The 15,370-nt window shown below is 40.7% G+C and overlaps 1 protein-coding gene across 5 annotated transcripts in view; it reads left to right on the forward strand.

Moving 5' to 3' along the window:
* The window catches only part of negr1 (neuronal growth regulator 1), a 227,218-nt gene that overhangs the window by 140,917 nt on the left and 70,931 nt on the right, over positions 1-15,370 (forward strand). For all 5 annotated transcript variants that reach the window (XM_062451018.1, XM_062451019.1, XM_062451020.1 and 2 more), the window contains exon 6: positions 7,103-7,251. In XM_062451018.1, coding sequence (XP_062307002.1) covers positions 7,103-7,251 — 149 coding nt within the window. The remainder of the gene's footprint in view (positions 1-7,102; positions 7,252-15,370) is intronic.

A 15,370-nucleotide genomic window follows, 5' to 3' on the forward strand; every position in this document is an offset into this window, starting at 1 on the left:
ATTTATTCGCCATGAAAGTTTGCACAGACAAGGAAGGCTTTGGCAGGAAGGTGCATACAATAAACATATAGGGACCTAAAATTTAAATATGTGGACTATATACTAAGGGTACATAAACTAGTAGTACTAAGTGGAATTAGAATTAAATAAAATATACAATAAAATATAAGTTGCCGTAATTTACAATATAAAAATACAAATATTACAAAAAATACAAATGTACAAGATACAATTTTGTAATGCAGTGCAAAAAGCAGTGTGTTTTAAGCAGGAAGTCATTAGTCAGTGTGGTCCCTTGGCCTTGTTGAAGAGGCCAACAGCGGAAGGGAAGAAACTGTTTTTGTGGCGTGAGGTATTGGTCCTGATGGACCGCAGCCTTCTGCCGGAGGGGAGTGACTGAAACAGGGAGTGTCCAGGGTGGGAGGAGTTTTGACACTGTTCAACACTTTCCTGCCTGAATATGCAGACTTTTTCAAATAATAGACCTGAACTGTTTATACCATTTTGAAGACAAGATGTAGGGCTTTCTAATGATGTAAATATTTATATGATTATGTGAGGCAAATCATCCTTTATCAAGACGATTTCACGGAGCCATTCTGACAAAAAATCTTCTCTGTCTGCATTACATTTTTTAGAAAACCTAATTTTTAACCACTTTCAATACAAGATAGAGGACAGGTTAGAGTGTATGAAATGTGCGTAATTTTGTGGTGAATTCGGAACAGCTGACAGATTTAAGATAGACTATTTTGTTTAAAAGTTATGATCACTGAAGTGATGAGTGGAAACACAATTCCAAGCTAGCGCGATGGCTCTCCATAATTAAAAACGGTTCTACTTTTTTCCACAATCGACCAAATTGGCCAAACAAGGTATGTACATTGAGCTTAAAGTGTACATAATCTAGCTAGATCATTTTTCTTTTAGCAAGTTTCACAGAAATCTGCAAAAATCGAGGCTCAACACTGTCATACCTGACCGTCACGAACAGCCAAACCGGGGTCACGAAAGTGTTTCCTGCAGCTGGCGTTAGTCCTACGAACAAAGGCTTCGTAACTGAAAAGTTTTTAGTTAACATTTTAGTTGACGATATTGAACACAGATGTTAAGAAACTTATCTTTACTCTAAATATCTTATCCGTTTTCAATTTGAAGCAGTAAATCTAACACAGTAGGAATTCTCCCACGACATCCGCTCGCTCCGCTTTGACTAACAAATATGTTCTCTCAGTCCACCATACATTAGACGAGCACTTTCAATACAAGATACAGGCCATGTTAGAGTTGATATATACATAATTGTGTGGGCAATGTAGAACAGCAGACATATTCGAAATATGATCTTTTGTTCAGTTATTGCCATTTTAGCTTAGCCTGGCTCTGCCCTCCTACGTACTTCCGCTCAATTTTGATTTTGCTTCTGTACTAGGTCTGGCCATGAGGTAAGTAAGTCAGATGTCTCCGGTTAATTTTCTACCGGCCAATCAGCGAACAGAGGGAGTGGCTGAGAACAATGACGTTGATGTCGTGTGCTAGTTTGTGTTGTAGTTCCGTAATGGCGGCGGAGAAAGATGCGAGCGAAGCTATTCGGTCCGTTGTGGCAACGCTGCCGAATATCCATAAGCTAAAGCCAGAGCAAGAACAAGTTTTGCTGACTTTTGTTGGTGGCCATGATGTTGTGGCCCTCCTCCCCACGGGGTTCGGGAACAGTTCAATTTTCCAGCTATGGCAGCTAGCTGTGTTACAGTAGTGGTGAAAGAATTGGCGAACGCTAGCGATTGGTTATGGCAGATCAGAGTGAATCTGGGCAGATCCAATAGTTTTAAACTTTAACAGAGTACCCGCCTACAAGGAAGTCAACGCTTGTCAATGGAGCGAGGCCAGACTCTCTGTACAAATGAAATGTACGAGAGTCTGGTTAGGACCAGGCTAATTCTAGCTGCCATAGAACGGCGAAACCAGGTCACATAGCTAGCTACGTCTATCGTTCGTTACCTACAAACAAATGCTTCTTAACAGTATTTACTTTTTATTGGCGATATTGACAACAGAGGTTAAGGAACTTAACACTACGTCACACGACTGTCAAATGCTCAACTGCGCATGTCGGATGCAAAAGACAAACTTCTCCCGGGTATAATACACTTGGAGTGTCGATCAGGTCATCATATATCTTTGGCCACTGGATTTCAGGGCTTGACATTAACTTTTTGAGGCACTTGTCCTTGGACAAGTACATTTACGTTTCATTTGTCGATGCACAAAAGTCACTTGACCCCGATACCTTTAAATAGCCTGACCAAGTGATCGGGCAAAACTAGCGTGGCTAACGGAGGTCACTTTCTCAGGCAAATGACGAATGAAGCAGGCTTAGTTAAAGAAATCCGAGATGCTGGCTATCTTCAGCAGGCTCGTATCTACAAAAGACAGTCCTCCCTGACGTTTTTAGTGTAGAATGGAGTGAAATACAACATTGTGCACACTGCCAGTGAGCGACCAGAGGCAAACAACGTCAAAACAGTGTAACGGGGACGCAGTCTCACTCACATTGCCAGTTTTACACAAATCACAAAAATAATCCGACCAGCTGGCTAAAAGCAGAATTCCCATATCTCTTGAAAGCTGCCTTGCTCGACTTTTTAGGTGTAGAATTGACTGTAAAACTGTAAAATTATGAACTTTGTGACATGACTTGAAGACATGGCTGCCGCTAAGACTATGCGGTCTACCGGGCAACATTCTCACTCAAATTTCAAGACTTTCGTAACCCAAATCAAAATTCTGATGTGACAGATCAATGGGGAATCGCTTTCTCTCTTAAAGACTGTCCTCCTCAACCTTTTTGGTCTTTTTAAATCGAACTATTTGTATAATCCGTGTACTTCTCTAGCCATTATAAAAGCTATCCTTTCCCGGTTTTCTGCAGCCACAATGCGCGCGCATCCCGAATGTTTACAAACAAATAATTGGTCTATATGATCCGCTGGCTAGATGTAACATGACCTTATCTACTACCCACAATAGTTCAGCCTTATTGCAGCAGAAGCAGCAACATTTTAATCAGAGTTGGAGTAGCTTTTGCAGTTGCACAACAGTCACGTAATGTGACGAGATTTAATTTAAAAGTATAAAAAACTCACCAGGGACTACTCCAACATCGGCAACCCTGCACTATGGATTATTATTTTGAATCTTTAAATTAAGTGTCTGAACAGGACTGGGTGTGCAGGCACACATGATTAGTTTCTCCTCCATGTTGATACTGAAACCTAGATTCTAGGTTAGAAATGTTGACAATGACCAACGGTTGCTACGTTACAAGAAACAAGGAACCAATCCGATTGGCCAACGCTCTTCACTGTTCCACTGTTCAAACTTTTTTCTGTTTCTACGTCTTTCAATTATTAATACTTTTCAGAATGGGTTTTATTCGACAAGAAACATCACACAGACAAGGAATTTACTGTGGCAGGAAGGTGCACACATTAAACATATAAGAATCTTAAATAAGAAGTGTACAAGTCTAACTCATACTAAGGGGCTAAAAATGTAAAAGATTTAGAATGAAATAAAATATAAAATGGCTATAGTACAAATAGGGCAACCGTGCAATATGGCAAGGTGTCTTGTGCAGATAAAGTGATAAGTGGTCAAGTCAGTGTGAGTCCTTGGCCTTGTTGAAGAGGCCAGCAGCGGATGGGAAGAAACTGTTTGTGCGGCGTGAGGTTTTGGTCCTGATGGACCGCAGCCTTCTGCCGGAGGGGAGTGGCTGAAACAGTTTGTCCAGGCTGGGAGGAGTCGGCCACAATCTTCCTTGCTCGCCTCAGGGTCCTCGAGGTGTGCAGGCCCTCGAGGGTAGGCAGATTGCAGCCGATCACCTTCTCAGCAGCGCGGATGATACGCTGCAGTCTGCTCTTGTCCTTGGCAGTGGCAAAATTGTACCAGATGGTGATAGAGGTGAGGATGGACTCAATGATGGCTGTGTAGAAGTGCACCATCATTGTCTTTGGCAGGTTGAATTTCTTGAGCTGCCGTAGGAAGTACATCCTCTGTTGTGCTTTCTTGGTGAGGGAGCTGATGTTCAGTTTCCACTTGAGGTCCTGGGAGAGGATAGTGCACAGGAAGCGGAATGACTCCACAGGGTTGACTGCGGAGTCGCACAGGGTGATGGGGGTGACTGTCTTAAGAGCATTGAGCTCTAACATAACGCTTTAACATTTATGAAATTAAATAAGATACCCTTTTCATCACTCTTTTTAATCCTTTTTCAACCGTAAGAAAATATTGCAATGCATAACAATGACAGATTTACTTTTAACGCTGTCTCACCATTTTGGTTTCAAAGCAACACTTTTTTTCACTTTCATACTGCTGACATACTTTTTTGTCTGCTATATTGATAACTGTTATGCAATATATTCTTCATCACTATATTTTCTCATTTTTCTAACTTCAAACCTTTTTCTGTTTCTCAGTCTTTCATTCTTTAATACTTTTAACGCTTAAGATTTTATGAAAGTCAATAAGATACTATTTTCATCACTCTTTTTTCTCCTTTTTAAACAGTAAGAAAATATTGCGATGCATAACAATGACAGATATACTTTGATGTACTTTTAAAGCACATACCTCTTTTAAAATCTTTGTAAAACCTTCATTATTCAAGCCATCTAAACAAAATCGTTTCAAATGCATTCAGCAAAAACACACATTTTCTTCAGGAAATGTACCTTTCTAGTTTTGATTTTATGCATATTATTTTCCCTATGTATGTTGGTGAAGCATACGTTTGTGTCATGCTAATGCTATTATATTGGTGAAGCATATGGTTGTGTTATGCTAATGCTATCTCAATGGTTTAGCTGAGATGTAACATAGGAAAGTAAACTAGATGTTTAAATAGGCCTAATTCAATATAAATTGAGAACTTAATAGAACTTATTAGAATTCATAAATGAAGTTAACTCAAATAGAAAGTAAACAATAATTCCAAGTTTACTGTTTAAAAAACAATTTAAACAGAATTAAAATTAGGAATTGATAAAACCCAAAAAATATTTTCGTTTCCTAAAAGAAAAAGATTGAGCTTGAATTTAATTCATTTGAAGATGTGTATGTAACGTGTGTTATTTTAATTGTATTGTAAATGTGTCATATGGTACCAATTCTTTATTCCATCTAAATAACTAATTTCTTTTCTATTTTTATATAAAAGAAGCCGGCATTTCAATTCATTCTATGGTCTATGGTGTGTTTACTATATTAATATTTCCATTGTTTAAAACCTCGACTCTGATCCTCTTTACCTACTTAACTTGCAACTAGTAGTAAGTGTTACACTATCCACTGGTTTAATAATTCTCAGCACATACTGTATTTCAATCAGTGTAGAGTCAAGTGCTGGTTCTTGAATTTGAAAACCAAATTATACCCTGTTACCCATAATGTATCCACTCCTAGAGAGCACAGTTTCAATCATCAGTTCTCACTGTGCTAATTGTAATAACAGGGTTGATTCAATTGATAAGAATGGCTAAAGAGGAATTTTGGAATTATTCTAGTGTTTACATAATTCAAGGCCTTGCTCTTCCATGAAAATGTTTGTATATTTTTGGAAGTATTCCTCCAAATTCTTTCATCATCATCATTTATTACTTGTATTGTTGTTTTTATTGATTTGATGTAAAGCACCTTGAGCTGCAATTCTTGTATGAAATGGGCTACACTGTAAAAAAAAAAAGAAAAAAAAAAGGATTAAATTACAGTACTTTTTCTGAAATACAGAGGAAATACAGATAGAAAGACAATGCCAAAATGTAAATTTTGATATTTACATTAAAATTACAGCTAAATATTGTTACTTAAAATACACTAACATTTCTTTCTTTTTTTTTACAAATATTAAGAACATTTTCACCTAAATGTTCTGTTAAAACACATAATTTCACTTTATCAAAACTATTTTAGCTATTTTAACAGTTATTTTGCAGGAGATATATATGCTTCTGTTACCCAGAAAGCCCCGCAGCAAACTGAAAAGCTACAGTTTGGAGTTTTGTTGTTGTGTTCGTTCTGTTTTGATTGTGTAATGTGATGGTCTGTAGTTTTAATAAATTAAGTGTTCACCCTGAGTGTGAATGTTGTCCAGTTAGATGGCGATCTAACCTGTCTTATAAGACAACTGTGAGGAGAGCAATATTACTCTCCAATTCGTACAGCTTGCCGGCGCTACAGTTGTAAATATCTGGATACTGATTACAGCATCCGGATGCTGTATGTTGTGCACACGACTAGTTTTGAATGAACATGTTAAATCGTGATATCTTGTTTTGGCTTTATTGAATATTTGTATTTATTGAAAATTCTTTATCTTTACATCGAAGTTTAATTAATAAAAGTAGTATTTACCGGTAAAGAACAGCCTGTAATGTAATATCACAGATATATCTTGTAAATTTGGTACTGGAACGTGTCATAACATGGGTTTATAATGTGAATGTACACAACGTACACATGTTTGTACAATTACAAATCGTTTTTTTCCCGCAAATCTGGTTTATTCAGGATAATAGTACACATTTCAAATTAGAAATGCTGTTTTTTTTACAGATTTCAATTAATAAAAGTCATATTTAATCTTTAATCTGGCGTCCCAGCTGCCAGATTGTGCCTGTTTTTTTACAATGTTTTTTTTACAGTGAATGAGAGCAACTCGCATCAAGTCAAGCAAGTACACTCAAAAAGCAACTGCACAGTTGAGATATATCTTAACTTAAATTTTATTGTATTGATTGACCAATTCATATTTAGATTAGACTGTACTGTAACAATTGTTTGATACACAATTTAGACTGTGTGATGGGGAGTCTATGAAGCATCCCTCATAGGAACAAAGTTATTAACAGCCAACTGGTTTACAAATGAGTATGTACTAGCATGTAGGTCACCTCTCCTCCCTCCCTCAGTGATTTTCTGAAGAGGGTTATTTAAGCTCTGTAGAGATCTGTTGAGGATGGTAAACACTTTCTTACTCCTTGACTCGGCACGTTGACATTCTAGAGAAAATAAGCAGCATTATTTGTCTTCTATTGCGTTTCAGGATTAACAAGGGTCAAGGCATTGACATCAAGAACCTCAGCTCCAGATCAGTGCTCACCATGACCAACATGACAGAGGATCGCTATGGTAACTACACGTGTGTAGCCGTCAACAAGCTGGGGACAGCCAACACCAGTGTCCCTCTCATTCGTAAGTAGACACAGTATTTTTTCAGTATAGCTAGCCTTGACTCTACTCTTGAAAGTCACCTGGTTTGCAGTGTTTTGGATATGCATATCTATCCAAGATGGCGCCGATGATGGCTGCCTCGGTTGCTAGGTGCGCTCTGTATTGTCTTGTTTTGTCTGTTAATTCAGTGTTCTGCCAAGATTTCTGGGGTTCTCTAACAAGAGAAGTACTTCTAAACATCAGGACTACAACTCCTGTGGATTTATTTCCCACTTTTCTGCTTCCAGCGGCAGATTTAGTGGGAATTCTAGCCAGTGCAGCGCTAGGCTTTGCCCATGCAGTGAAACGCTGAAGAAGGGGAAAGCGAGCGGGAGCGCTAGTTCGGCTACGCAGACGTGGAATCCGAACAGTGCTTCCAAGTTTTTTCCTCTCCAACGTACGTTCACTGTGCAATAAAATGGACGAACTTCAGCTACTGATGGTGAAAAACAGAGACTTTCTTTCATCTTCGGTTTTGTGCTTCACGGAGACATGGCTTTGCGATTTGATCCCGGACACCGAATTACATCTGGCAGGCTTTCAACTCGTGAGAGCTGACCGGGACACTGGACTCTCCGGCAAAACCAAAGGCGGTGGTATTTGTTTCTACATCAATAGTGGCTGGTGTGTAGATGTGACAGTGATTCTGCAACATTATTCTCCGGATCTGGAATCATTTTTTATAAACTGTAAACCTTTTTACTCGCCAAGAGAATTTGCGTCACTCATTTTGGTCAGAGTCTACATGGCGCCGGGTCCACAGGTTAAAGAGGCCCAACGCATGCTCGCCGACCAGATTCTGAGTGTGGAGCGAGCAAACCCGGATTCCCTTGTTAGCGTACTCGGCGACTTTAAAAAAGGTAATCTCAGCCACGAACTCCCTAAAACAGACAATTCATCAAATGCCCAACCAGAGAAGAGAACACACACTGGATCACTGCTACACTACAGTCAGTAGAGCCTACCACGCCGTCCCTCGTGCAGCACTGGGTCACTCTGACCATGCCATGGTCCATCTGAGTCCTGCAAACAGGCAGAAATTAAAGCTCTGTAAAACCTGTTGTGAGGACATCAAAACAGTGGACCAGTGAGGCTATAGATGATCTGCGGGCGTGCTTGGACTGTACTGACTGGGATATGTTCACGACTGCTACCAATAGTCTGGATGAACTCACAGAGGCTGTGATCATACATCAGCTTCTGTGAGGACTGCTGTATTCCAACACGCACCAGGGTGAACTTCAACAACGACAAGCCCTGGTTCTCACCAGAGCTCAGAAGGTTGAGGTCAGAGAAGGAGGAAGCATTTAGGAGTGGGGATTGAGACAGATTCAATGAGTCGAAGAACAGGTTTAGCAAGGCGGTGAGAGAGGCTAAACAACTGTACTCAGAGAGACTGAAGCGCCAGTTCTCTGCTAACGACTCTGCTTCTGTCTGGAGGTGATGAAGAAAATCAAAGTACTAAGTCCTTGGGTTCATTTTTCTAAGTTTGAAAACAGCACAAAAACTTCCAGTGTTTGATGCAACGTGTTTAATCAGAATCTAATACAAACAGGGTGATTCCTTTCAAACGTGAGCCAAATTCTGCAGAATCAGACTGAGAAATATTCTCCGGACATTACCTTTTATATCAAAACCTTATCAGTTCTGTATATTTGCTATTGGTACAATGTTGTTTATCACAAATGCATAATTCATTTTACACTCTATTGGTCTCTCTCTCTAGAGGCTTCAAGTTACAGGTGCAAAGAGAAATCCCCTATTTTTTTTAGACTTGCTCTGACCTTGATGGCCAGACACACTGGGCGTCTTGTAGTTTACTATGGTGGGAACCTAATCTTGTAGCCTTCTTTCACACCCAGCTCCAATCATCAAAAATAACACTTTTGGGGCTTAATTTTCCTTCTATATCTTAGGGGAAATACTAAACAATCAAAGTGGCTTTGCATCAGGCTTTTCCAGTAGTGTTACATATAAAAGTATAAAAGTACAAAGGTGATTAAAAGGCATACTTCAATAATATAATCCATACTCATTCTCCATCTTTCATAATTACAGCAGTGTGATATTATTCCACTTCAGAGGGGGCTCAGGCAGATTACCAACTACAAGCCCAGAGCCCCCCACTCTGAACTCTGAACAAGTTCTACTGTAGATTTGAAAGACAATTGGACTGTCCTGATCTACCCCCTCCCACCCAAGAGGCCTCCCCCTCTACAGTGACGACTCTCTCCATTCAGGAGAGTGAAGTTAACAGACTTTTCAAGAGGCAGAACCCCCGCAAAGCAGCTGGGCCGGACTCTGTCTCTCCTGCCACCCTCAAGCACTGCGCTGACCAGCTGTCTCCGGTGTTTACCAACATCTTTAACACCTCCCTAGAGATATGCCATGTGCCAGCCTGTCTCAAGTCCTCCACCATCATCCCTGTGCCCAAAAAGCCAAGGCCAACAGGACTCAATGACTACAGACCCGTCGCCCTGACCTCTGTGGTTATGAAGTCTTTTGAGGGCCTTGTACTGGCACACCTCAAATCCATCACCGACCCTTTCATGGACCCACTGCAGTTTGACTACAGAGCCAACAGGTCGGTGGATGACGCCGTTAACATGGCCCTCCACTTCACCCTACAGCACCTGGACTCCCCAGCATCCTACGCCAGGATCCTGTTTGTGGATTTCAGCTCTGCCTTCAACACCATCATCCCCGCCCTGCTTCAGGACAAGCTCTCCCAGCTGAACGTGCCCGACTCCACCTGCAGGTGGATCACAGACCTGCAGGTGGATCACAGACTTTCTGTCTGACAGGAAGCAGTGCGTCAAGCTGGGAACACAAGTCTCTGACTCCCGGTCCATCAGCACCGGATCTCCTCAGGGCTGCGTCCTTTCCCCTCTGCTCTTCTCCCTGTACACCAACAGTTGCACCTCCAGTCATCCGTCTGTCAAACTTCTGAAGTTTGCGGACGACACCACCCTCATTGGGCTCATCTCTGACGGGGACGAGTCTGATTATAGGTGGGAAGCTGACAACCTGGTGACTTGGTGCAGCCAGAACAACTTAGAGCTCAATGCTCTTAAGACAGTGGAGATGGTTGTGGACTTCAGGAAAAATACAGCCCCACTCACCCCCATCACTCTGTGCGACTCCCCAGTCAACACTGTGGAGTCCTTCCGCTTCCTGGGCACCATCCTCTCCCAGGACCTCAAGTGGGAACTGAACATCAGCTCCCTCACCAAAAAAGCACAACAGAGGATGTACTTCCTACGGCAGTTGAAGAAATTCAACCTGCCAAAGACAATGATGGTGCACTTCTACACAGCCATCATTGAGTCCATCCTCACCTCTTCCATTACCATCTGGTACGCTGCTGCCACTGCCAAGGACAAGAGCAGACTGCAGCGTATCATCCGCACTGCTGAGAAGGTGATCGGCTGCAATCTGCCTACCTTCGAGGACCTGCATACCTCGAGGACCCTGAGGCGTGCGAGGAAGATTGTGGCCGACCCCTCCCACCCTGGCCACTCCCTGTTCCAGCTACTCCCCTCCGGCAGAAGTCTGCGGTCCATCAGGACCAAAACCTCACGCCATAAGAACAGTTTCTTTCCATCTGCTACTGGCCTCTTCAACAAGGCCAAGGACTCCCATTGACATTCATTCATTATTTAACCCAGTATCTGATTGCACTATTGCACTATGTTGACCACTCATGCTGCTCATTCTTATTCTTATTTTTATATATATTTTATTTTATATTTATGTTTATGTTTTATTCTTAGATTGTTTAGTTCTTAGGAATAGTTAAACTTCTGTACCTTTACTTAATTTAAGATTTGTATATGTTTAGTGTTTACACCTCCCTGCCACAGTAAATTCCATGTTTGTATAACATACATGGCGAATAAACCGAATTCTGATTCTGAATATGTGACCAGTCCGTTTGTGATACACTGATTCTATGAAATGTTGTCAATGTATTTGTTCTCTGGTTTTATCTGCCAATTGCTCTGTGTGCGTGTGTTTGTGTACATTTCAAGAGGACAGAAGGCGATGTTGTTAGACAAGGACTTATAAGATGAGCTGTTATTTATATGTAATTTAACAATATTTTTCCTTGATGTACATTGGCAAGGAAACATGAACAGGTTTTTCAATTGCTTACTAGGCTGTGCTTTCGGCTCTTAATATTGGTCTGTCCTCATCACATCAGTCCCTGCCATTAAAGATAAATGTACTATAGATAGTGCATGTTGTCAAGGGTGAGCTTGAGTCTCCTGTTTGTGAATGCGCAAATAACAACATTAATAAACTTCCTATGACAGCTCTCTTGTGACACTGTTGAGATCATAAATACATCTCTTTCTTTCTCAAATTCTCTTTTTTTATTACTTTTGCTCTTCTCTGTGCTTTACGTTTACATTTAGTCATTTAGCAGATGCTCTTATCCAGATCGACTTACAGTAAGTACAGGGACATTTAGTCATTTAGCAGACGCTCTTATCCAGAGGGACATTCTCCCCTGAGGCAAGTAGGGTGAAGTGCGTTGCCCAAGGAAACAACGTCATTTGGCATGGCATCGAACTGGCAACCTTCAGATTACTAGCCCGCTTCCCTAACCGCTCAGCCACCTGACTCACGCTTTCTTCATGATCCACATGAATCTTCTAATAAAAAATGACAAGCAATCTGTGCAGCCTGCCTACTGGAATGGGAAATCATCACGTGACATGGAATAGCTTTTCAGTCAATATAGTTTGATGAGCCAGGTGCATTTTAAATGGAAACAATAGATCGTTGATGTTCTGTGGCGAAGAAATTGCAGATTTTTCTTTCTTTGTAGTATTGACACTGCTAAATGGTTGACTGTTTTGGTTTGCTTGTTACAATCACACCAAGTGCCATTTTTCAAGATCATTTGCAACCCACATTTCATCTAGGGTTGAGCAGAAGTTCTTCACCCCTTAGTTTTATACTAACTGCCATAGAAGCAATATAATATGGTTAATGTAAAATAAAGGAAAATATTTAAAGCAATATTATTTTGAAGATCAGATTCATGTGTGCTAGTGGAATGATGAATGTCTTGTCCCATTTGTTGTGATTATCAATCACAGCTTGAAAGAATGTCATCTCTTTGTGCGCCCTTAGTCCAAATGTGCTTTTGTTGTTTTTGTTGTTGCCAGGCAATGTGCCTTTGATCGTATACAAGTCATAAAGTAATTTTGAGGATCGGCAAAAAACGTAACCCTTGTGTTGTCTTAGGCCGTGTTCACACTTGACTTATTCTTTCAGAAAAAAGCGCTGCCTTCAACGCCTTTTTAAAAAAGCGGCCGCCTTTTAAAAACTTTTTTAAAAAAGCACTGCGCCCGACGCCTTTTTGAGTTCAATTTTCTCAACTTTTCAAAAAAGCGCTGGGTGACTTCAAGCGCCTTTCTGACAGCTGACCAATCAGGACGAGGAGAGTAGGTACGCGTGTACCTTCCCAAGTAACCTTCTACCGTAGTTACCGGTGCCCCCAAAATAGACCACGATGGACAAGGTACCAGTCGAACCACTTTAATTGCCGTATCGTACTACTCAGAGTTATACGACATGAGTAATAAAAGATACGCAAATATACAAATAAAAGAGTCCATCTGGGAACAGATCGGTAGGTCTTTGGGTTTTTCTGGTAAGTACAGTACACGTAAACTCTCATTCATATACTGTATATTCTGTATACTGTATAATATACAGGGCTCTCAAGTGTCACGCATTGAGCGTGACAGTCACTCATTTCGGTCTTTTGTCACGCCCTCGCGCCACACATTGTATTTCTCACGCAGAATTTTTTTTTTTATTATATATTTAATATGCCGCAGCACCCAACCAAAATTCCTCTGGCCGTGCCACTCTCACTATAGAACCGGCAGGAATCAAGTGTCTCCCCTGGAGTTCTTAGTCGAGCCTGCCACTTATCAGCCAATCAAAAAAATGAAAGGGTCTACACAATAGCCAATCGGAAAATAGCACCATTGTATCTGGGTAAGATTTAATGCAACAACCAATGGAAAAAAAGCATATCCTGTAATTTTTCACGTGATTCTGCTTCGTCTTCCGAAAGTTTCGTTCACCTACAGAGCAAACCACTGGAGCTCGAGCAGAGTAGGCTAACAGTGCGTGTCCACTGCAGCGACGCGAATCGCTTGCCATCGCTCGCCTTCCCACAGTTCACCACGCTCAAGGGCGTTTCAAACAGATGAATGTAGAATGTAGTTCTCTAAAATCACTGTTGTAGTTCTCATGGCCAAGTGTGCAGACTTGGGGTTACGTAGTTGCAACATCGATCAAAATACAACTTGTATACAAAATACAAAACTGCTTAATAGACATACACGTTGACATGTGTAAAAAACGTTTTACTATATTCCTCAGTCTCTGCTAATCTGTCGATACGATAGTGAGTTCCAGCCGGGCTAGCTAGCTAGCTAGTTACTACAGAACGAAGTTACGTAATGTCACTAGACTGAATTAGAAAGTACAAGCACCAACAACTTCGGCAACCTTGCGCCATGCATCGTTTTTTTATTATTAACATCTCTGTACAAATACAGCTATGTATCGTACAGGACTGGGTAAGCAGCCACACAAACGATTAGTTTCTCCTCCACCTTGAAACCTAGAAAGCTAGAAATGTTTACCATGGTTGCTACGTTACGAGAAACAAGAAAACACTCCGATTGGCCATCGCTAGCGAAAATCGCTCCTCATTTGCATAAAGTTGAGAAAATCTCAACTCTGTCGCGTCGCGTCGCTACCCACAATGCACCACGCAAGCGATTCGCCTGGCTCCATAGAAAATGAATGGAAAACATGTTGTCGCTCGCATCGCGTCGCTGCAGTGGACACGCACTCTAAGTCATGATCTCCTGTTTTAATGTTACAATAAATTCACAACTTGTTTGACACAAACAATGACAACTTGACTGCTGTTATAAAATGTTTCCCAGATAATTAGCATCAGTTTTTCATGAGTGTCTGTAACTTAACCAACAGTTTTACAGCCTGTTCACTGACAACACCTGCTCAGAACAAGTAGTTCATAGATGTAGCTGGTGTGTATCGGTGAAACTCACTCGTCAGGTATGTAACAGGCCACCCTCGTCGACGGATTACTAGCTTTTCGTTGGCGTAGTTGGTAGTGGGGGCACTTGGGATGTCAGAGGTGGCAAGTTCGTACCCAGTGCGGGACGAACATGGCCCAATACATCTGACGGAGTTTGCAATACGACGTCTGTTACATAAAATTGGCCTAGTCATATTTTTGTTATCACACGATGACTGACATATTGTCACATTATAAACATCTCTTTCCAAATAGGCGTAATAATTTTATTAGCACTAAATACATTTAAGTGTTTTGCATAGTCGATGTTATAGGTCACTTTCAAAATAATGTCATATTTTATAATTATATCCTGGCCATGGATGCATTAATCATTGCTGCCTTTCAAAGATGTCAGGTAAAAAGCAATTCATTCATTCATTTTGAACCCCTCACGGGGGGGGGGATGAGAATGTCACTCTTGCCTTCAAAACTTGAGAGCCCTGAATATATAATTTGGTGTGCTCAAGAACACAACCTTTGTTCTCTCACATATATATTTATTATATTTTACTTTGTGATATGACACACAATTGTGATGTGTAATGTACAATATAAGCTGATATTATTAAGGAAGTACATCTACTTTCGGAAACAGTAGTCTACTATTTCACTGAAGTATTAGCATCATGACATTAGCCTCTGTTGCCCAGGCAACACATACTACAGTGGTCTATGATATATAATTGGGTGTGCTCAAGAACACAACCTTTGTTCTCTCACATATATATTTATTATATTTTAATTTGTGATATGACACACAATTGTGATGTGTAATGTACAATATAGGCTGATATTATTAAGGAAGTACATCTACTTTCGGAAACGGTAGTCTACTATTTCACTGAAATATTAGCATCATGACATTAGCCTCTGTTGCCCAGGCAACACATACTACAGTGGTCTATGATGCATCTGTTTTCAATCGTTAAAAAAATTAACATTCCTCACAAATACATTTTC

The sequence above is a fragment of the Osmerus eperlanus genome, chromosome 24, assembly GCF_963692335.1.
Source record: "Osmerus eperlanus chromosome 24, fOsmEpe2.1, whole genome shotgun sequence".
NCBI lineage: Eukaryota > Metazoa > Chordata > Actinopteri > Osmeriformes > Osmeridae > Osmerus > Osmerus eperlanus.